This window comes from Peromyscus eremicus, chromosome 20 (genome assembly GCF_949786415.1).
Source record: "Peromyscus eremicus chromosome 20, PerEre_H2_v1, whole genome shotgun sequence".
NCBI lineage: Eukaryota > Metazoa > Chordata > Mammalia > Rodentia > Cricetidae > Peromyscus > Peromyscus eremicus.
The window spans coordinates 52,101,656-52,126,695 of record NC_081436.1 but is presented as its reverse complement, the minus strand read 5'-3'; the positions used below and the strand labels follow the sequence as shown (position 1 = coordinate 52,126,695).

At 34.5% G+C, this 25,040-nt stretch overlaps 1 protein-coding gene across 3 annotated transcripts in view; it reads right to left on the bottom strand.

The window, feature by feature from the left end:
* The window catches only part of Csmd3 (CUB and Sushi multiple domains 3), a 1,140,535-nt gene that overhangs the window by 566,369 nt on the left and 549,126 nt on the right, over positions 1-25,040 (bottom strand). For all 3 annotated transcript variants that reach the window (XM_059246844.1, XM_059246845.1, XM_059246847.1), the window contains one exon: positions 20,898-21,019. In XM_059246844.1, the coding sequence (XP_059102827.1) occupies positions 20,898-21,019 (122 nt within the window). The remainder of the gene's footprint in view (positions 1-20,897; positions 21,020-25,040) is intronic.

Genomic DNA, 25,040 nt, shown 5'->3' with positions numbered 1-25,040 from the left:
TCATTGGTATCTCAACAAGTTCTGTCAATCAGACAGACATTCAAGTATATCTAGATCCAAATGCAGTTCTCACTAGAACAGAGTTGTCTTCAGCCCCAAGCACAGTTACGTGCCATCATGATCAGCTGAGAGGTCTCCTTTTGTATCGAATATGCTCTCAAGGAAGGAGTAGAATGTTCTTTCAAAACAAGCACCTTCATCAGAGTGGTGGCATCAGATGTTGTGTCTGGTTGCTGTTGGTTGTACCTGACTTGGAGGTCAACAATATGGAAAGAGAAAGGAAAGCTATACTCTGCCAATAGCCTTAATGGACCCTCTCAGGAGCAACCTTGTCTTGGAGAATGATGTGTACTTCAAGAGAAGAGCTGTGGTCAAATGGTGCCATGTCTGCAATAAAAATTCTGATTTGAGATCTCTAATTGTCTTGATTCTCATGTCTCCCAGAGATGCTTTGATTCTTGCCTCCACACAGGTGGAAAATGAATTTGATCCTCCATACCTCATCATGGAATGCAGGGTCACTGCTGGATCTCCTCACTGGATAGCCCCATGTATTCATACTGTATTAGTTCCCTGTGTTCTCCTCCTCCTTCCAATGTCTGTTGTGGCCTGATACACATCTGCTTGATGTAGAGTCACTCATCCAGGCTACTCACTGCAAGTACTGAGTGAATGGAAACCAAATTCAGTACTTGTCTGACATGGAAGATGGCCTGGGCTGTTGCAGAAACTTCTGCCTTTCTTCAACTGGTCCATATCACTCCCAGCTTTCTTCCACCCAGTATTTCCATGTAACTATTTCTTTTAACAAATTTTGTTCTTTCTGAGAGGAAAGGGCATGTGCCAACTTTTCCCTAGGTAGATTTGATTCATAATTGAGAAACAGATTTTCTTTCTGCATCACTGAACATGCCCAGCAGATGGGTGAGTACCACTCTGTGCTAGTGACAGAATTTAAGACCTCGGGTAGATTTCTCTGGAGTACAAGTGGTGGGTCCACTGACAGTTAAGGACGTGAGTACTAGAGCAAGGAAAAAGGGATGAGTCAACTTTTTTTTCCTGTTTTCTTCCTTTACTGTAAGTCACCCTTTGGATTGGTGCCAGAAAGCTTGTGTTTTGAGACATTGAAATTTGCAAGCCATGGCACATCTTTTATTACTTAATTAACTAATTGATTTATTTATGAAGCCCAACAAAATTTTAAAATATAATATGAAAAAAACATGTTTCATATTTCAATAAACACAAAATAAATATTCTATTTCAAAATGAAAAAATTGGAGCATAGCAAGAAATATTTGGACCAAAATAAGACCAAAAGGCAGCATGGTAAGCCAAATCTAGAAGCTTCATGTCCACCATGTAGGACTCATTCAGTAATCAACTGGGAGATAAGGGGATTAGGAAGCCTCATTCTCATAGCTTTACCACTTGTAGCTTGCACAATCTCAGTTCCAACATCACTTCATGCCTGCAGGTAACTTTGGCAGATAATCTTCAGTCTTGACATTTTCAAAAATTTGACATTTCCATCAAACCTAGGCATTTCATTACGTGGAGTGTCCAAGGGTTGAGGTTTTGCCCATTGTATCTATTGCACTATCTCAGTGTAGCTCATCAAGTTTCTCTTCAGTGTTCCTGAACACTTCAACAAATAAAGTTGTGTTCTCAACATAAATCACTGTGCATTCTTATCTTGAAATTGCCTTTGTCAAACATCTTAGCCCACTACCTTTAAATTCAATTTCACTTTCACTGTTTGGATCAGAGCAAAATGAAACTGGATTCCTAGACAAAATAGTGTAAATGGCTCATGTACCAATTTCTGCTAAAGTCCTTTTTTCCATTCTGAAACATCATGAGATAGAGCTTGCTGTTCACATTGTTTCAGAACAATTGTTTCCTTGTCCTCCAGGCTCCCACTAGAAGAGTCAGTTATGTTTAGCTTTCAGTATGCTAATGTTTATGAAATATGTAGTACTAAACTATCACATGTTCCAGTAAACAGAGATATTAAAATCAGATCCACAAGGACTGAGACATTACCTCATACCTGTTATATATCACAAAGAAAAGAGAAGGTCCAGAGGGATGAGGCTCAGCAGTTGACAACACTGGCCATCAATTCTGATGACTTCAGTTCCATACCTGGGGCTCCATGGTGGAAGTTGCTGAGGTTGTTTCATTATCTCGTTATGTGAGATGTGTTACAGAGCCATGGTACCTGCACACACACACACACACACACACACACACACACACACACACACACACACTCAAACACAGCACTAATATATATATATATATGTATAGTTTATAAAAGTCAAAGACAAAAGATGATAAGAATTTAAATATGTGCATGAAGGCCTCTAAAGTATGTTGTTGGTATGAATATGTTGGTGCAATTTGAATAATGATAAAACTATTTTTAAATTTTAAAAGTAGGACTACAATGTGACCCACAATTGACTTCTCATGATGAGTGCTCAAAAATTAAATTACCAGCTTATAAAGATAGCTTCATTCCCTTGTTCATTGATCATCAAAATACAGAAAAACTAATTTAAATTCACATTGATGAATGAAAAAAAAGGAAAGTATATCATGACATAAAGGCATTCAATATAATATTATTCCACCTTATAAAGAACCTGCAATTTGAAGGAGAATCGATGAGCTCACCTTGTCTAGTTAAGTACCCAGCATTTGATGTCTAAGCATCTGAGTCAGTTCTTTTAAGGAACACTTTTATAGAGGTTTGTTTTCTTGTGTGCTTACTTACCTATTTACTATTATTTAGCTGAATATTGTGAATTCTATGGACCTAAATCAAACATAATAATATTAACATTTTTGACCTGCCCTCACGTGTGGATATCCAACTAGGATCAATCCATGGCTTTTGAGGAGTTCTAAGGTAACTTCCAAGTTATAAATTGTTCCAGGAGACAAGGCCCAAGTTTTTAATTCTGAATTCCAGAAAGTTATTATAATGAACTGCCAAGATAAAACAAACATTTCTCATTTCATTCATAGATTTACATCAACTTACTTTTCTTTCAAAGTATCCATGTTATACATATATGTTTATGGCTATGCCTTTTATGTATACTTCCATAGTATTGTAGATTTCCTTTGGTTTCTAGTGAACCATATATGTAGAAATGTATTTCTGTTCTTTCAGCACTAGTGCCTCTTAGAATATTTCATTAGCGATTCTATCCAAAGCAAAGATGCCATTTATTCCATTCAGTTTAACAATAATCGATTGAAAGGTGAATTGCAATCAATATTAGAAAATGTTTCATATCACATAGCTTAAAAATACTAATAGGTTAGTGTATAAAAATAGTGTTTTAATAAATTACTGACTGATAGATGGGTTACTGTATACCAAATTATTGATATTTGTTACTATAGGGTCATTGCCCTGTCCTGAAAAATTTGGGTGCACGTTAATGGAAGCCTTTCCTAAATTGTATCTGAGATTCTTGGATAAATGTATCCAACAAGGAGAACCTTATCTCTAAGAAAAACTAAGCAAAGAATTGATTTCAGATTGATCTTCTAGTTTCAGAGAGGTGATGAATGAACTGACAGTGAAAGTTTGAACATTTTTAATTCTAAAATTAGAGTACAATCAGCACTAAATAGAATACTTAGATTGAATTTGTGCAGCATTCATTTTGAGTGGATTCATTCCTGCCCAGTTTTCACATCACTTCTAGAATAGTTCCATGAAAATATCATCCACTAAATAAAAGCCTGGCATAAACATGTCCTTCCTATGGACTCTCCTGTAGTATGAATGTGGCTACAAATACAAAGCAATTTTTTTTTTTTTTACCAATTTAGCTCAATATAATGTGGAAACAAAATAAAAGTTAATATACAAATAAGTAATGGTCATTAGCATGATACAAATGTAATTTCTTTGTATTTATTTTCTAGTAAAATGAAATATTCAGTATTAACATTGGAAGGTTATTGTATATTAGCATAAAAAAGAATGCCCTACTGTTTATGAAAATTCTTAACCATTTAATGGAGAGGAGATCTCTTATCTCATGGAGTTGGTGAATAGAAATCTGACATTCCAAATTATGTTTAAATTACTTAGATAATTTATAACTGTCTTGATTTTCTAAACTAAATAAACCATTCTTGATCTCCATTATGGAATGTTAGTTCTAACTGGTTCATTTTCTGCTGTTTATTGAGGCCTTATGAATGCTTGGAAAAGAATTTGTGATAATTGTATTTTATGAAGTCATGTAGTGTTACTATTAGTATCTGCTACCTTCCAAGTTTATAAAGGCAATTGTCCTACTTTTACAGAAGACAATCCTCACCAGCATTGTTCAGCAGAAGATGATGGCTTTCTTTGGCCAATGACCATGTAGAATTTTATTTGTCTGGTTGAGTGAAAATCGTGTGTGTGTGTGTGTGTGTGTGTGTGTGTGTGTGTGTGTGTGTGTGTGTTGGGATTGAATGTGCATGTGTTTGTGTATGTGTGTGCATGTGGAGGGTAGAGGTAAACTTCTTCAGTTATCTCCCGTGGTGGCTTTTCATCTTATTTTTGAGACAAGCTCCCTATCAGAGTCTGATACTCACTAATTTGGTTAGACTGGCTTTTCACCTGGACTTGAGGCCTTTCTTACTTTCATTTCCCCAGCGGTGAGGTTATATGTGTTCATCACTGTACATGACATCTACATTGGGTTCTAGGTGAGAGAATTCGGGTCCTTATGTTTATGCACTCTACTGAGTGATCAATCTCTCCAAGTACCCAAGTGGACATTGCAGTGGGTAGTTACTTTTCTTGTATTCTATCAAATGTTATGAGCAAAAACATGTAGACATTGGAAAGAAGCCAAAAGTTCTCTTGGGGGACATCTACCTTGGCCTTATATAGTAAAATTCTTAAAGGGTAGATTTTTCTCCATGAATGTACATAGAAAGTGTACTTCACATTTTTTTTTTAAGTATGTGCAGAGGATTGTTAACATGTCTGGACAGGCATTTTTTTCCAGCCAAAAAGTTTGATGAGTTTATTAATCCTAAAACTATAGGTAGTTAAAAAGTAAGTCATTGGACAGATGTTTCACAGACAAAAGGAATGATGGTTATAGGCATTATATTCTGTCATTGATTCTGTTCTCTTTCACCGAAATTCGTTTGGTTATGCTGCTTATCTCCTCTGTGCATCATTCTGCTTCAGAGATTGTTGGTCTCAAATTAAATTCAGTATCATAGCCATGGCATAAGCATTCATGACAATAGTGTCTGTCCCTTTCCATGAGTAAGTGTTTAGAATGTTAGAGTCCTGTAAGGGACCTGATTTTAGTCAATACAAGGGAGGAATAATATGGCAAGGCAGGGTCATAAAAGGATATCTGAGTCTTCAAAGTAAATTAAAAAATTAGTCTGTGCTGAACTGATTTTACATGATTATACAGACTGGAGCTGTTAGAATATGTAATTTGAATACAGAACCCACATAATGAAATATATAGCATTAAGAAACAGGTGTTTTACCAGAGGGCTTAGAGTCTGTATATCCCTGGAGAGTAATCTATCATAGAGAAATGCCTTATTATTGAAACGTTTACTTTGATTTGTCCCATACTTAAATAGAAACTATTCAAATAAAGATAATAAATACTTAATTTAAGGGAATGCCTTTTTCTATGTAATTTATCTGTGTTTGTTTAGATAATAGAGATAATTTAAGCACAAATGTGCAGTTTGCCTAAAGTCAAAATATATTTGCTAAATACTTCATGCTGTTTTTCATTTGGCTAGACTGTGCTACAAATTTTGAGAGCACTGTGTCTCTCCAACACCTCCTTCCTAAGAAAATACATTAGGGGCTAGAGAGATGGCTCAAAGGTTAAGATCAGATATTGTTCTATCAGAACAGGGGGATTCAGATCATATAAGAAGGCTCCCAAATGCCTGTAGCTACAACTCCTGTGGATCTACTGTGCCATTCTGATTATTAGGAAAATTAATCTAGAATCTATACATGCAAATATGAAAATTATAATTGAGGTATGCAACTCAACTTGCTATCCAAACTAGTTTCATATATATATATATATATATAATATATATATATATATATATATATTATATATATATGCTAGCACACACACACACACCTACACACAAACACACACACACACTTATACACCGATACACACTAAATCTTTAAAATCTTTAAAAAAGTAAAATTTATTCTTTATGTCAGGTATATGACTTCTACTTTAATAGAGAAATTCTGAAATGTAAATTAACATAATTAACATATTCATCTTCCATCTAAAGTCTAGATTATTATTCAACCTGAAAGCAGTTCAAATTTCTCAGTATTTCTCTAGCAGCTGACCCATCTAGGGTACATTTTGTACTTATGTAATTAGTACAGCATTCAAATTAGCCTTTGATAGTGTTTAACTCAACAAATTAATGATGCTTTAACACTAATATCAAGCTATCCTCGTTAATGAGACAGGATAATATAGTGAAGGGCACAAGAAATGCCTGAGGTTAAGTTACATCTCTGTCACTGAATGTTATACAAATTTAGACAATTTTCTGAGACACATAAAATAGTGTTTATACATGTTACTTTCTTAATCATGATATTTGACATTGTGAAATAACACATAAGGTAGGTGATAAGCAGCAGACCCGCAGTAAGTGACACCTATTGTTTGGCAAGTTAACTTAATGCCCTTCAGGTAGATGCTCACATGTATTCACAATGTATCTTGAGAATGAGGATTTCCTTTCAGAGCACAGCAGTGAGATTCCTGGGATGAGCTCTCCCTTGACACTTTCAACGGCTAAAAATATTTCTTTTCCTTTAGTGCTTTTCTCCATTATGTGTGTTCCAAAACAAAAACAAATCACTATAATATCAAGAACTTTTTTAATTATTAGGAAAATTAATCTAGAATCTATACATGCAAATATGAAAATTATAATTGAGGTATACAACTCAACTTGCTATCCAAACTAGTTTCTTGATATACTTTTGAGACTTTGTCATCACAGTCCAATGGAGAAGAGTCACTTTAGATGTGCTGGATGTAATGTCCACTATACAGTGCTCTGTAACATGGACTTGACAGTTACCTCTTTTGGAAACACATGAAAACTACATGCTCCATAGGAAGGGTGAGGGAAGGTTTTCTCAGGAGGAAAAGCCCACTCAAAACAAAGAAAAGAAGAAATGGGAACTAAGTGTCTTAGGTAGGTTTCTATTCCTGTGACAAAACACCATGACCAACAACCTCCTGGGAAAAAGGGGGTTTTCATCCAGGGATGTCATTGCAGGTATTGATACAGAGGACGCAGATGAGTGATGCTTATTGGCTTGTTTGCTCATGAATTAGTCATTCTGCTTTCTTATACCATCCAGGACCACCTGCCTAACCCATACAGGTCAATCATTAATCAAGAAAATTTCTCAATGCTTACCTACAGGACAATCCAGTGGGAGTAATTCCTTAATTGAGAATCTCTTTTCAAATGACACTAGCTAGCATGGGTCAAACTGGCATAAAACTAGTCAGCACACGGGGTAAGTATGTTTCACAGCTTTGCTCTTTATTTGGCTCATTCACCAACAAGCTTAATCAGGATTTAAGTGGAAACAGGACAGAGGAAGGGACTTTGAAGTTTCCTGCTGTGTTACAGACATAGGAATGGGACAGAGTAGACACATTCAAGATGATATTTACTTGAAGTAAAGATGGGAAAAAGCCATTTTTTCTCCTTTTTTATTTTATACATATGAAAATGCTGTGGAAAGGCCAATGTGGAAATCTTTGCTTCAAAAGACTATTTTGTCAAATGTTATTATTGATAAATATCAAATTAATACCATATAAAGGAATAATGCTAAAAGTGATGTATTAAATACATGGAAGTAATTAATAAACATTCTAAATCATTGACTTAAAAAAAACTCTGAGGGATATCACACCAACTTTGTGAATTATACTAATACAGAATATAAATGGCTTAAAGTATGAAGGATGCAGATCTATTAATCCATTATTTACTTGTTTGAAAGTAATAATTTTAGAGAGAATAATCTCTATGCTCCCAAAATATTATATCCTGTAATGCTATACTTAGATATTTTGTTACATAAGATGTATCCCAAGGAGCTTGCCTTGGCCATTAATAATAAGAAGTGCCAGATCAGGGAATTCTGTAGGTTCATCCATTTTGCTTTTGTATCAGGTTAATAGCTTCAGTTCTTATAAGGGCTCATATTTTACTGACAGAGGAGAAGAAGAGTCCAGGGACAGAGAGAAATATTGATGGGATGATAAAAGCTTTAAACTTCTTACTTTACAATGCCTTTTCTATCTGGACACTGGTTTTCCTCTGTAGGGGATTGGAGCATGAAACAATGACAGATTGAATAAGACACTACAAGTGCTTGACTGAAGGGACAATGCTGTATAAAATGAAAACTACATCAAATATTAACTCCACAGCACAAAAGTACAAAAGTGTTGGCACTTTTCTATAATTTATCCATGGTTAGCTCCTGCAGGCTGTAATATAAATGTCACACTACACACTAATAATAAACTCAAATTTATGTATTTTCAAATATTACCAAATATTTTCTGTAGATAATATGCTATCTACATATATCATTGGATGATATGGTGAATAATTTTATATAATAAATTGCATATATCTAAAATGATTTGAAACAAAATAGTGTGTAGTCTCTAAGCTGAATTGGTTAAAAAAGCCACTTTCTCTAGCATTATCCTTTATTAATAATGAAATTATTCTGACTAAATTCTATGTCATCTACTCATATATATAGGTGTACCCATGTCTCTAGTATCAATCACCTATGTGTCTATCTGTCTGTCTATCTATCCATTTATCTGCCTGCATTGATTTTGATCTTTTTTTATTTTTTCTGTTTCCACTGACTTATCTTTATACAATGATCATTTTTCAAAATAACGACATTGTGACAATCAAAAATAATATTTTCAAAGAAATTAGCAATTAAGTTTCATAGGGTAGTGCATAAAAAGAAAATAATCATACTAAGTTCTTATTCACTGTAATTACTTTATAAAGAATTATGTTGAAACATACACTTGGATTTATATGTTTGATTAATATGCTAGTTTACATTCTTAATACCTGAAACCTGCAGGGCGGTGGTGGCGCACGCCTTTAATCCCAGCACTCGGAGGCAGAGCCAGGCGGATCTCTGTGAGTTCGAGGCCAGCCTGGACTACCAAGTGAGTTCCAGGAAAGGCGCAAAGCTACACAGAGAAACCCTGTCTCGAAAAAACAAACAAAACAAAACAAAACAAAAAAACCTGAACCTGATTATTGAATAACATATAGAATCAAAAAACTAAATATATATTTAGCCCTCGCATTATTTCAGACTCCCCACATTTGAAGTTCTACAATATAATATCCATACTTGTACTATCTATAATCTCTTCATTATTCTGAATAATACAAAAGGAAATATGTATACCACAGCTACACTTCAAAGTTTGTGGAGTTACATAGATGTGGTATATGTAGACGTTGTGTATATTTATATATGGGGCTTGAACAGCTATGGATTTCATATGGGAAAGCAGCCTTGAGCCAATCTTCCATAGATGTTGTGGACTAAATTATTTATTATCTGATAACATTTTAATTTGATTTCCAAAACAACTAACATGTCTAACTAACATACAACTATGGCTATGTAATTCATGAGAACATAAGAGATAATATTCTTTTCGCTTTGCTCTCTCATGGCTCTGGATAATCTTAAGTTAGCAACCCATTCATAATATGTCATTATAGACCTATATATCATCTTCAAATGGTAAAGAACATGTTTTATGACTCCATTGTATATATATATATATATATATATATAATATATTATAAATATTATAATTCTGAGACACTTTTGACAAAATTGAATGGATAATCAAGATATTTCTCTTGAAACTAATTTTAAATTATCCCTTTGAAATGCCAATAACTTGAAATTTCAAAGGATTGATACATAGAATGTTACAGAATAAAAGAATTAATGATGTTAGGGAGAAGATCACACGATGTAGGTGTTACAAAAGCAGGAAAATATTAGAACAATAATTGTTTATTTTTTTATTTGCAAGGGATAACCAGCAAATGTCTGGATCCCATAAGGTTTCTACATTGGACACAGCCACCAAGACAAAATCATAGGTCTTTTCATATGCATTTCTATAATTATCTATCTATCTATCTATCTATCTATCTGACTGTCTGTCTGTCTGTCTTTCATCTATCTATTCACTTATCTGCCTGCATCTATTTCTTAAATAAAGAAGTGTTAGATCTTTGGTTTCTATTCTACATAGGATGTTCAAAATGTTACTGTATACTTCTTTGTTGTTTTAGTGTTCATTTAAAAGCCTAGTTACAAATTTTTTGAAGATAGGAAATCACCTTCTTTCAAAGCATGTTGTGGATTGATATTTTTTGTCCAGGAAAAATACTGGGCTTGTCAGTTACAATTTTGAATTTATTATATCATCATTAATGAAATAAAAGGCACATGGAATCTTTCATGAAAGCTGTTGCGTATTAGAGGTCATCACAGATTGAGCATCTAACAGGAGTATATGAAATCAGTCATAACTGAAAACCTGAATAGTGATCAATAGTATTTCTATAGGTGTTATTCCATTCAAGTCTGTCTCTTGTATCATACAGTATAGGTGACTATGCTGTTAGGCCAAAAGGGGCTGGAATTCAAAGACCAGTACAATACCAATACACAAAATAGCAGTATACATGTTAAAGATATGTATCCTGTCTGATCTGTCTGTGTGAGATAATTGTAATCTCCAATTGCAAAGAAATTTAAGAAATACAAATAATGAGAAAGAAAAATGTTAAAATTAACCTCCCATGCATGTGTGCTTTTGGGGTGCTGTGTGGGTCAGGAAACATTTGCTCAGGCTGTTGAGTAAGATAATCAATGACTCTAAAGGTGTCTTTGAATAACATTTCCTTTCCACATCGGACTGTTTTGGCATCAGGGAGCACAAGTTTAAAACTTTCCCAGTTCATTCTCAGACTCTGTTGGTAGAGGCCTATCTGATGAGTAATATCATCAAATAATCTTCCCAGAGTATGAAAAGTACAAAATTTACTGAGAATTTAGCTAAGCTCAAATACTGTTGACGACATTGAAGCTCACCACACCTTTGTTGTAGGATGACAGCCGTAGTGACTGAAGTGGTGGTGCAGTAGTTGCAGAGTGATACTCATTACCATATTTAACTTTATTTGTCTGATTAATCTGGGTCTGATGATTAATACATTGCATGGATTATCCCACCTCAGCCTTCCAAGAGCCCACTAGAAATGTATTTTTATTTTTACTTGACTATTATGAAAACAGAGCCCTGACAAGTTTATTTGTGCTGATCCATTAAACAATTAGGTGATACATTTATTAGCATTCATATAAATATATATATATATATATATATATATATATATATAATAACCAAGGGAATTATGAAGAAGAAAATAAATAAAATAATGTAGAACAATATGTATTCGAAAAACCAAGTCTATATATGAAATTTTGTCTTCAAGATAAAGTTAATCCTGAAAGGGGAAATTACTCTGGAGATTATTAAACTCTCATGCCATAGTATAAGATAATGATAATGACAAATCCTCACATGGTTTCACCTTTAAGATCTGAATCTAACTTAAAACATTGGAAACGCAATTATGGAATGAATCTAGCATTGTGCGTGCGTGCGTGTGTGTGGGTGTGTGTGTGTGTGTGTGTGAGAGAGAGAGAGAGAGAGAGAGAGAGAGAGACAGACAGACAGACAGAGACACACAGAGAGAGACAGAGAGAGAGACAGAGAGAGACAGAGAGAGAGACAGAGAGAGAGAGACAGAGAGAGAGAGACAGAGAGAGAGACAAGAGAGACAGAGAGAGAGACAGAGAGAGAGAGACAGAGAGAGAGAGACAGAGAGAGAGACAGAGAGAGACAGAGAGAGAGAGAGAGAGAGAGACACACAGAGAGAGAGAGAGACAGAGAGAGAGAGAGAGAGAGAGAGAGAGAGAGAGAGAGAGAGAGAAAGAGAGAGAGGTTAAGTTGGAGAGCTCAGCTGAGCTGCTTCTGTTTGATTGTTTTGTGCCATTCCAATGTTTATTTTCGCTTATTTTATTATTATCCCTAAGAAGCCCATTTTCTTCTAACAAGAGTCAGAAATGGGATGCGTCCAGATGGAGGCGAGATGGGGAGAAACTGGGAGGAGTAGAGGGTGGGAACATTATATCAGGATATATTGTATGAAAAACAATTTTTTTGTGAAAGAAAATAAAATGAAATAAAATAAATGAGATGCTTCTGAGACTAAACATTTTTTCATCAACAAACTATGTTTTAAAATGTTTCATCCATGGAGTGTTTTAAAAATTCTCTATGATTTTATTTATAACAGTTACCATCAGAATATTGTATATGTCAGATACTAAGATGGAATATTTTCCATTTAAAATTAATGCATTTGCTCTGACATAATTAAGAGATGAGATCAGTAAGATGTAAATGGACCATTAAGGCCTCCCTCACCCTTGTAAATGGTAGTGAGAACCTTGAAATGCATTAAGTGGCAGCAATTTCACTTGCTTTTCACGTTCTGCCCATGAGAAGACATGATGTTCCTCCTCTGTGGGAAAGATATAAATTCCTGCCATATTAGAAATTTAACAGTAGTCCTTACTTGAAAATGAAAGCTGTAGATACAATCATCTTGGACCCCAAAGCCTCAAAAACTATGATAAAGTACAGTTTCTTTCCTTATAGTTTAGCCAGATCCTGGAACTCTGTGAAAGCAGCACAGAATGGAGTAGGACACACACACACACACACACACACACACACACACACACACACACACAGACAAACACACACACACACACATACGAAAGAAATTAATAAACACACAAGCATACAGCTATTTTTGAAAAGTAATAATAAGAGTTGTTTAAATATTATAACACCGGTTACTGGTGTTGCTTATTAATATTTACTCAAAATTCATGAATAAATACAATGTAAGGGATCAAAGACAGACCCTTGCAGTTGCTAAGTAAGATAATTAAGTGATCTGTCTCATAAGCAAACCCTTAGCCTCTGTACTGTTATGGGAAGCATTTTTCTATGATAGTAGAGTAATTACCTGTGGTGTTACTATTTCCTCTAAATTTAAACATTTCCTCCCATAGGGAATAGGGAGACTGTTCAGATACAAGAAGCAAATGAATGTTATCGGGCTTCAGAAGCTCAGAAACTTTTAAGTTTCATAGGGTCTCTCACCAAGTTTAAACACTTACTAAGAGAATGAAGACTCTCTAGAGGAGTTTACTCAGCAAGTTACTCAATGATCTCAAGGGATACATCTTTCATGAGTGTATTCTTACACCCATGCTGGGATGGGCTTTCAGGTGTTACAGTTATCTTCAAACCAATCATACTTTTGCATGTAACCCCTCACCCATGCTTCTATAGGATACTTTAATAATGAAAAATTATTTTTCTCTGAGTCTCTTGGGGATTCAAACCACTCTTAAGGGTTGGCCCCATGGCCAGCACAAATGGCTAGCACAAAGAAAACTCAATGGCAGTTTTTTGTCTTATAATGCTTCAGTAATTTCTTGTTTTGGGGTTTGTTTGTTTTTGTTTTTTAAACTCCTATGTCTTTTGTGAATATACCAGGGATTCTGGTTTTGTACTTTTATGGGATTCTTTTATGTACAAATCTATGTATCTCTGAATCTCTGGTTTTTCTTGTACCTTTTCTTTGGCTTTTTCCTCTGTTTGTCTGTTTGCTGTGTTCTATTCTGGTTTGTTTTAGTTTTATCTTATTTTATTATAATTTTTTAGATGCCAGTTTGTTTTTTATGGAAAGACAGAAAGAGTGTTGACATGGTAGGATGGAAGGTGGGGAAGATTTCAAAAAAAACTGTCATCTGAATATGTTGAATAAAATATACATTTTCAATAAAAGAAAAATGACAGCTGTTGGTAATGGAAATAGAGAGAGCAGGAGTGGAATGTTTTGGATGTTTAGATGATTAAGTCACATTCAATACTGTCTTTCATAAATGAATCCAATTGAGAAGAAAAATAGGAGATTTAGTCTAAGGTCAGATTTCACCTTGTCTTTGTCAAAATTTTATTTCTAGATATAAGAGAGAGTTCTTTGCCTCTTTGCTGGACATGGCTTTCTAATGAAATCACTGTCCCACAAATATGCTTGCTTTAGAACTTCCTTGATCTTGCTGACATTAATTTTGTCAGAGGAAGACCCCAGCTGGACAACTCCTCTGCCACGGACTATATATTTTTCTCCCATAAGAAAATAAGTGTATTGTCAATAGCCCTTTTAGGCTAAATTGTTACTATAGGAATGGAACCATTTTTTTTTCATAAAATCATATAATAGTCAAAATCATTATTTTCTTTACCTTGTCCATTGCCTTACTAGTTTCAAAATTAGTTGATATTCTAAAGGAGAACAATGGAAATATGAGTGAAAGAAAACATTAGCACATTATAAGAATGTTAATTAGCTGGAATGAATCTACTGGATTTACATTTAGATATGTAACAATGAAGGAGAATGAGAAATGAATTGCTAATACTTAAGAATGGTGACTTATTAAAGAGATGTAAAGGGAAGATAAGTACTGCCAGTACTGAGAAGGTAGAGAAACTTTCAGAATAGAATAATTAGGTCCAGGAAAGGAAACTTTTCAAAAAGGAAGTGTTCCACAATACCAATGACATTATAATGTTAATGTCTTTCATTAGATAATTTTTATTTAAGTATATTTTAAATTATAAAATATGCTATAATATTTAAATTTTCACAGATTATCTTTATTTTTATATTATTGATAATTGTGTTTATTTTCATAACGACATACAATCATATCCACCCCTATTTCCCTTCTACATCTCCTCTCATACCTTTCACAGCATATCTCCTTCCCAATTCCACGTCTTTTGTTTCTGTTTTTGTTGTTTTAATGACCCACTAAATCCATGTATGGATGCCTGAAGGAATACTATGAAAATGGAATGGCTTGTTCTGCCCTGGAAACTATTAAGTGGGAATTCTCTTCCACATTAAAGAATGAGACCTGAAGAGTGCCTTGTCTGTCTAATGGCATTGCTTCTCGTTACACACCATAACTACATTTTAAGATCCTATTACTGAAGACATCACATACTCTGTACTACAAAGTGGAATCAATCTCAAACTGACCAGGAAACTTCTACTCTGCTGGCTTTCCTATGCTTGCATGTTTTTTATTCAGACTACTGAGATAAAAATACGTGAATGTTTTTATCCAGTTCTAGAACCCATATGCCATGATATCAAACCACCAAGCAAGGTATGGCACTAGTGTAATATTGGCATGGCTATTGCAGGATGACAGGTTAAATTTTTCTCCACAGTCAAGGGGAAGAACATCTTTAATCCTTTTCCAGAGATAATCATTATAACAAATAATTGGATTATTTCCTTATATGGGACTATTGTTCATTGATGTTTGTTTGGGTTTACATACCTACCTATTCATTGTATCTAACAAGGTAAAATTAAATAAAATATTTAAAATAAATGAAGGCACTATGTAAAATATAGGTACTGTGGCTGGAGTTGAGAATATACTAGAATCAGTGAAGAAATAGAAAATAAAATGTCAGCATTTTTGTTGTTCATCTAAGTGTCAAGAACAAAGTGTTCCAGATATATTCTATTTTTTTCTTTTTTGTTTTTTCGAGATCAGCTATGTTTATTTTCTTTGAAATATTCATTTGTTTTCTCATTCCTTTCCATATACATATCAAAATCTACATATCATCATTGCCCTTTAAGTACTATTGTAGCTGGAGAATTTTTCTCCAGCTCCCACCGCCAAGTCCTGCCAGTCCCGGAGCCCACTTATAAAATAAACACACAGACTCTTACATTATTTAAACTGCTTGGCCATTAGCTCAGGCCTCTCATTGTCTAGCTCTCACTCTTATATTCAGCCCATTTCTATTAATCTTTACTTTGCCACGTGGCTCGTGGCTTACCGGTACTTTACATCTTCCTTGTCTTGGCGGTGGCTCCAGCCGGTCTCCCCTTCCTTCTTCCTTCCTCAATTCTCCTCTCTCCTTGTCCCGCCTATACTTCCTGCCTGGTCACTGGCCAATCAGTGCTTTATTTATACAAAGCGATATCCACAGCATACTATAACTTGGTATGACTGCTCAAATGTCTTTGCTTTTAGTTAAAAATTTAATTCCTGCCTCAATGTGACCATTTAATCCCCTTCTACTGTAGCAAACAAGGTCGTGGCAGCAGCTACTACAAACGATCGATCCAAAGCTCTTGAATGTCTCTTGGCCTTGAATAGCCCTCTATCTTCCAAACGCATTTGCTTCTAAATGACTTCCCCAGTAAGCCTTCTAGGGAACTGATGTTGCTGCTCATAGGCAACACATGGAGGCCTACATGGGCTAATGCTTAGCTGATGGTTATGGAATGGAGAAGTATAAATTGCTAGCTTTCTGCTCTGATTCGAAACAGACTCACAAGTGTGGCTTACACTGCTGGCATTGGTTTACTGCTTAGCTTTTGCCTATAGTTGTAGTTTTGCTGTTATTAAAATGTGCTAGTACTTCTACTACCTTTTTATTTCCACTTAGTATGCTTTAACAACCTGTGTTCATTCAATTCTACCTTGGGGCTGCTTTTCCAGGAACTAAAATTACAATACCTGTAGTCGGTAGAATAATGAACTCTGCCTGCCTACCAAAGACCATAGACCTGGCAGTGAAATTGGCACAGTCCTAAATTCTCCAAATTTTGGCAGAAAGAATTAGTGTTTCTTTAAGTGTGAGTATTAAATGAAGTGTCAGAAGACCAGTTCCAATGATGGAAACATGACACTTACTTGCCCTAAGAACAGTGTTACGAGTGAAAGTCAAGGGCACCTTCCAATTTTTAAAGTCTTTGTGGTGAGGTGCACTGAATGAATTTATTGTTGGTCTAAAGAAAATCAAACAATTTCATTGTTGTAGTAAACACAGGAAACTAATAATTCACAGCTTAATTATGTTTCCTCATCTAAAATAGAACTTCACTAGGTGCTTTTAACAGAAACAAAAGAATGGGATGATCTTCCTAGACAGACTTTTTCTCCCCTAATTTAAAATTTTCCCTCATTTCTCTAAATTTAAGATCGGGGCATGTTTCAGTGATGATACATATCACCTAAACTGCAAAACACTGTGTATGTCAGGATGATAGGAAATCTTATAATGACATTTTACAAGAACTTCATGAAATCAATAATTATTTCTATAATAGAACTAACATCTGATATAAATATTGTCAAAATTTATTTATAAACCAGTATAAATACAACTAAAATATTTACTATTCCCTGCATACACTAGACTTGTAACCTTTTCCCTGTGACACTGAGCACAAATTAAGGCAGAAAGGACATCTGGGATTTGTTTGAGAGTTATTTGGATGATGTGAGATAAAATAGAAAAACTCAAAAACCCAGTTACCTTTACTACTAAGAGTTCAACTATTCTTTCCATGAGTTCCTGTCAATATTAACTTCAGTTAGAGAAATTTCCTTGTTGTAAAATATATATTCTCATCAATATCCACTGTCATTAACTTTTGTTTTCTCTATATTTGATCAACCAACAGAACTCTCTATGGTGAGGAAGATGTTCAATATTGAAATGCATGCAGAATATGAATGTTGGGAGCTTAAAATAATGCTTGTCTGAGTTCATCTGTACTAATTGTGTCAAATGCATTCTTGACATCCCAGATAAGATTTTATTTAAATGTTGTCAGTTATTACATTCATTTTATGTCAATTTTAGGTTAAATTTATAATTTTAATGAACTTCAATGAACTTTAATCCCAACTTTATTAATATGTGGCATCTGGAAATTAAGAAGTAAATAGTTGACATTTCTGATTGAAAATGGTAACATTCTCTTTTAACTCTCACTCACAAAACAGATTTTGAAAATTTTACCTTACCCTATGATTTTTTAATTGAAAAAATTCTATTAACTTTATTTGTAAAACAAAACAAAACTGCATTTTCTCTCTTGTTCTAATTTATAAATACCTTAAATACAATTTCCTCAAAGTCTAACATAATTAAATCATTCCATTTATACCACAAATAAAAAAACCTGCAAATCAGAAAAGTCAGAAATTATTTTTGTATAAAGAAGGTAGACTTTGCATTCTCACTAAAATGAATTTAAAGGCCACTTTACATGTCATGAAATGGGGTAGACAGATATATTGAAAATTGAACTAATAGTTGGATGATTGATAAGTAGGTAGATATGCACAAGGGTATTTGAGTTTGTTTCTTAAGCAAAATAAGCTATCCTTGCTCCAAATATTTATTGGTGAACATTCTTCTCTCATTTTTTCTAAATAACTCCCACCCACTAGTTATACATCTGAAGTTTTCTATGCTGATTTTCCATTTTATTTACATTGAAACACTGTGATTTGCACCAGAAAAGCTATATTTGACTTTCTTTTGAAACTGGAAAAAAAACTTAAGGGAACTCTAAGAGAAGAAACAGATAAAGTTGAAACTTCAATTCATTTCACACATGGTGACAATGTTAAACTGGTTTATTAATGTAAAAATAACAATCAATTCAATGACGGGTGAAGTACCAGTTTTGACACTTTAACTTGTTACTATAAAGTAAGCCCTAATCATTTTCAGTAATCAAATTCCAAAATTAATAAAAATATTCCCTGTCCGTATCCTGAGAAACAGTCATAGAGCAACATAGAAACACATACCAAGCTTTTGATGTTCAGACATTTTTATTTCTAAAGATTTCATTTTTAGGTTTTAATTAATTGTGTGTAATTATTTAGGTTGGATACCCAATTGCTGCTCCCACCAGGCCAGATGGGGGTATTGGATTTAGCTGAAATCCTAGTTACAGATAATATCGAAACACACAAAGTAGGTGTTGGACCTGAACTCTGGTCCTTGGCAAGAAGAGTATGAACTTTAACTGCTGAGGATTTTTCTAGCACCTATATTATATTTTTTTGAGATTTTAATTATGATAAGGAAATAATTAATGGCTAATAAGTCAATTGCTTCGTATTTTACACTAAGACATAGACAATATCACATAATTAAATATAGAAACACTTTTGTATTAAAAATGAAGTTGTTTTAAGAAGCAACTGAGAAGAAATCATTTCTTAGCAAGGTGGATTCTTAGCATGTACATTCAAGTAATATGTACATGACACTGAAAATTATTCTTCCTAGCTATTAGGAATTTCACATTCTCCTTGCTCAACAGTAACACAAACTTACAGGATGTGTGGATCTCAAATACAAGAAAAAAAAAACAGATTTTTCATAAGATTCAGTGACCATGTCTATAATCATATATTTAGTGAGAGCAGCAGTCCAGATAAATTTCTTGCATCAATGTCTGTAGATTTCATGTCTCACACATAATATGTGCCAGGCAGCTATGTACTTTCAATGATTAAAACAATATGATTGATTTTAAATAACCAAATACACATGAACTACAATCATCATGAAAGTTACACAAAGCATAGATTTAAACAGCACACTTACTGGGATTTATAGCAGACAATAGAGATGTGTGCTAGTGGGATCTGTTAGCAATTACCTTTCCTAAAGGGTTCTAGAAGGCAATCTATGGAAATAAATCTTTCCAAAAGTGTTTTCAAGCTATAGTTTACATTCCTTAGTGCACTATGAAATTATATGTGTGTCAGGGTTCAAGAGCTTGATGGATGCTAGAGACATTCTCTTAGACAGTGCTTAGTTTTTCTAACAATTATTAATACATTCCAAAGATCAACTAATACAACAGATGACTCAACATATGTTATTATACTTATTACTCACTATAAACAGGAAATACATGCTTTTACTCATCTCATTTCAAAAAGGAAGACAATGAATAAGAGTTTAAGCAAACTAAAATGTTAACTAAATTATACATCGCTATGAGATTCCTGATCTTACATGGTTTTATAGTCTGGTCTATTAAGCTTTTCTACCCTAACCAGAAAAAATATTAGAATCAGAGGAATTGAGAAGACTTTTGGATATTTAGTTCTTAAAGCAAAACAAAACTAATAGAAAAATGTACTTTCAAAGAGAATCAGAGCAGTGAAAGCAAGAGACTTAATCTAAATTTAATTCTTTTTGTCTAGAGTTGATCTTACAATCTGATTTGTGGTAGAATAGCTCACACTGCATTACCTGTGTTAGCATCAAAAAAATAAAATTCAACCATTTGAAACATCCATAACATGGATCCCCTATTCCTTCTGAGCACATTAAATCATTTATATTTAATAGATTACTGAATGATTTTTAGTGCCAGCAAGACACAATTGAAAGTTAACTAAGCATGAAAACATGGTATACCTAAAAGACACATCAAGTGGAAAATATGTCAAGTGAAGAGCCATAATCCCCAGCTGTTCGGCTTGCAAATTCCAAACGTATATATCAAAAATCAATGATAACTTCATTCATATGTTAGTTATTGGGAGCAGAGACACTAGCTTTCAAATTTCTCATTTAGATTTCTTTTAAAAAATAGAAATAAAATAAGTAAATCTACATTGTGAAATCATGCTGGCATTACAGACTTCTGTCCTGTCCTTTCCTCACCAGCTTGTCATCATTGTCTTTATGACTGTGTCTTCAAAGTGCTGTCACCCTTACCTTATTTGTATTCACTGCTGTAATGACCCAGACACATTGTGCATTGCTGTCATACTGGAATGGAAAGTTGGGAGACGTAAAGGTGCCACTCGGTCCTTGAAGATTAGAGCCACACGTCTTCACTGAAAGAGAAATTTAAATTTCAAACATAGGTATACACCCTGTGTAAAAAATCACAGTAATCAAATATCTTTCAGTAGATGCTAAGTTCAAAATTGCACAATTATGACAGCATTGAAATGCATATTATGATACTCTAATGTTATATATTGAAATTAGAGTGCTTGTTGCATTCTGAAATTTGAAAACTTGAGAGTTTGTACATGAGTTGAAAACTAGTTATAAATAAAAGTATAAAATATATTGAAATACATAGTATATGGAAATTGCACTGTTTTCACAGGCCAAGAATCACAACTTTGATATATTAAATGTTGCAAGGATTTGTCAATGTAAGTGTGATGTAAGATAACTGTGTTCTGCATGTAAATTTCTCAGATAGAAAGAGATATATTTACCTATAATTATCTTAATACAAGTTCACAAAGAGAAAGAAGCAAAGCCTTGGATTGACTGAGTAGTTTGAAAAGAAAATCTTTGCCACTAAATAAGTATCTAAAGACTGCAAATAACTGTTGGGAAACATCAATATTAAATTGAGTCATTTGTATTTTTTTTTTTTTTTTTGCCCATGAGTTAGGCCACTAAGACATAAGAAAGGCTATGCAAGTAATTTTAATGGATTTACACAGAAAGTGGTAATATTTTCTCAATTTTCTACCTCTTTCTTCTTAATGAAATGCTAGTCAAAACACGGTGTTTGTTTTTTTTTTTATCCCTTCCTGAACTACAAAGTTCAGCGGTGCTAATTACTGTGATGTGTATTCCTTTGAGTTAAAATTCCCACATATTATACTTTTCTAGCTTGACAAAAATAATCAATTATCTTTTTAAGTGAGCTTCAACTCAGCATGCATCTTCATATACACTTATGTTTTTACGGAGTTATCAGCATTGTCATGTTGAAGATCAAGTTTTTGTATTTCTTTTTTTTTTTTTTTTGGTTTTTCGAGACAGGGTTTCTCTGTGTAGCTTTGCACCTTTCCTGGAACTCACTTGGTAGCCCAGGCCGGCCTCGAACTCACAGAGATCCGCCTGGCTCTGCCTCCCGAGTGCTGGGATTAAAGGCGTGCGCCACCACCGCCCGGCAAGTTTTTGTATTTCTTAACATTCACATGATAAGGCCATAGTCATTTTCTAGGAAACAGCACAGGGGCATTGACACTAATTTATTTCCATGACATGGATGTTCATGTTGGAGTTGGTAACCTAAAATTGGCAGCATCATCCTTCCCATTTATTTGAAGTCCTAGGTAAATTTTCTTCCCCAAAGTCTCCTAAGAATTTGATAAACATTTAATTAAGATGACTTTTACACAACATTCTTTAACTCACACCCATACTTCACTCTTGGCTGTAATCACTGCCACAGTCTTGTATGGAACTGGTACTTGGATGTATGTGATTTTAGGTTAACTTGTTCTTCATGCTGGGGACTTCTACATCACTTCTCCTAGACTAAATGAAGAGTAGCTTATCTATGCTATACACCTCACTTTCTCTCTTCACTGAAGTATCTTCTGTGCTATTATACTATCTAAATGTATACTTGATTACCTTACTATATGCGTAGAAAATTTTGTAGCTGTTTCTTATAGAATGAGTTTGAAAATACCTAACATAATATCCAAATGATTACTGCAGACTTCCTTTCAAGTATCATGCTCAGATATTGTTCATATTCACACACTTTACTTGTGCTAATGTTGGCTCTTATTCTTCCTGGAACGTGCCATACCTAAATTTCCAGCTAGTCATGGTACTCTCAATTCTAAAATATTTCTTCTCTAGTTGACTTGCAGAAATTATACCCACTTGAGCAAATCCTGTCTAATATCAATTTACTGTCTATGAAAAGGATTCTCAATTTCTCCACTTCTGAAATAGACTGGATTCTTCATAGAACTTGATATGAATAGGACATACATAAAAGTGCTCAGTTACTAGTGACCTGGTAGACTGTGTGGCTACAATGACTCTGAGAACAAGAGATTGGTGTAAGTGATACTTTCTATATACCAATTCTCTGACAAAATTCATTTCTTTCTTGCATGGGTGGGGAGTTCAAGGCAGATTTTTCTCTGTGTAGCTCTGGCTGTCCTGGAACTCACTCAGTAGACCAGGCAGGCCTCAAACTCAGACATGCACCTGTCTCTGCCTCCAAAGTGGTAGGATTAAAAGTGTGAGCCTCCACAGCCTGGCTCAAAATTCATTTTCTAAAATGCACATGCAATTATAAGCTTCTAAAGGAAGCTTATTTATCATATCTGATAGTTGCTCATACTTTTCTTGGTACAGGTAATTTGCTAAATGAAGAAATACACAAGACCTTTGGCACAGCTTTGAAGCAAATCTTAAAACCAATGTGCTGTGGGATAATGCCCTTGTAAACTGGTTTTAATAAAATGCTCAGTAGCTGGGCAGGAAGTATAGGTGGGATAAGCAGACAAGGAGAATTCTGGGAAGAGGAAGGGCTGAGTCAGGAGTCACCAGCCAGACATAGAGGAGGCAAGATGTGAAGGCAGAACTGAGAAAAGGTACCAAGCCAGGTGGCTAAACATAGATAAGAATTATGGGTTAATTTAAGTATAAAAGCTAGTTAGCAATAAGCCTTACCTAATGGCCATACAGTTTGTAATTAATATAAGCCTCTGCGTATTTATTGGGATTTGAGCAGCTGTGGACCAGGCAGGACACAGGAAATCTTTTGGCTACACCAATGCTCCATTCATTCCAGTGAAGACTCCCTGTGAATCTATAGCCTACTGTTGAAAGTGACTCTTTTAGTTTTTTCTTTTCATTTAAAGGTATATAAGGAGCAGTAATGAAATGACAAGTAAAACTAACGCTGAGTGTTTGGGTCATACCTGCTGCCACTCAACCTTTTGTTTTGTGAACATGTATGTGGTTTTCCCTCTTTCTGCTCCTGTGTACATGTGTATGTTTGTGCACATGTGTATGTGTTCATATTTGGAAAAACTGAGCAAATTCTAGTCACATTTCTTTGGAAAAAGTAGATTTCTAGGTCCATGCATGAACATCGCTTTTTCACAAATTCAATAGTGGCAAAGCTTGATCAAAGTATTACATATATTAACAGTCTTTCACTATGAAAATACAGCAAGATTTCTTCATCCGTGAATGTGAAACAGGAAGATCTCAAAGAGACCTGATGTGTGAAGAAAGTTGTACCCATTGACTCAAAGCAATCGACAAAACATGTGATGTAATTGAATAGAGAAATGACTTAATACTTGAGATTTTTGTGCTTGGCTATGGTCATATGCTGGCTATTTGGTTCTTATTTTAAGTTTTAAGAATGTTATAGTACCTACATGAAGATTTGGAGATGATCTCTCATCTCCATGCAGTTCCCTACTATTTGTGCTTAGGTTTGTATTATTACTGCAAGATGAGACTAGAAGAAAGATTAGTCACTGTATGTGTTTTAAAATGTAAATGGCTGGTAAGAATTCTACTGCTCACAAGTGGCTCATTCCTTTATTTCCAACACTATGGAGGCAGAGACAGGTGAATCTCAGAGTTCAAAGCCAGCCTGGACAATATAATGAATTCCAAGACAGCCAGAGCTTCACAGTGAAAACTTGTCTTGAAAAATCAAAAACTAAAATAAAATAAATGGACCTAAACTATTCTCTAAAGTTTATTCAGTATTCTGTCACAATGCCGTATAAAATAGCACCTTGAAATATGACTAAAATAACATCATTTATTTATCTTCCATGCTGACAACTATTCTACTCTGTTTTTATTTGTAATTCTCTTCATCATTAATATGGCTTACTACAGTTTTGTTTGTTTGTTTGTTTGTTTGGGTTTTTTGTTGTTGTTGTTGTTGCTTCTAGTAATTTTGCTTGGCTTTTTTTGAGACAGGGTTTCTCTGTGTAGCTTTCCTGGAACTCGCTTTGGAGACCAGGCTGGCCTCAAACTCACAGAGATCTGCCTGCCTCTGCCTCCTGAGTGCTGGGATTAAAGGCATGTGCCACCACCGCCCGGCTGCTT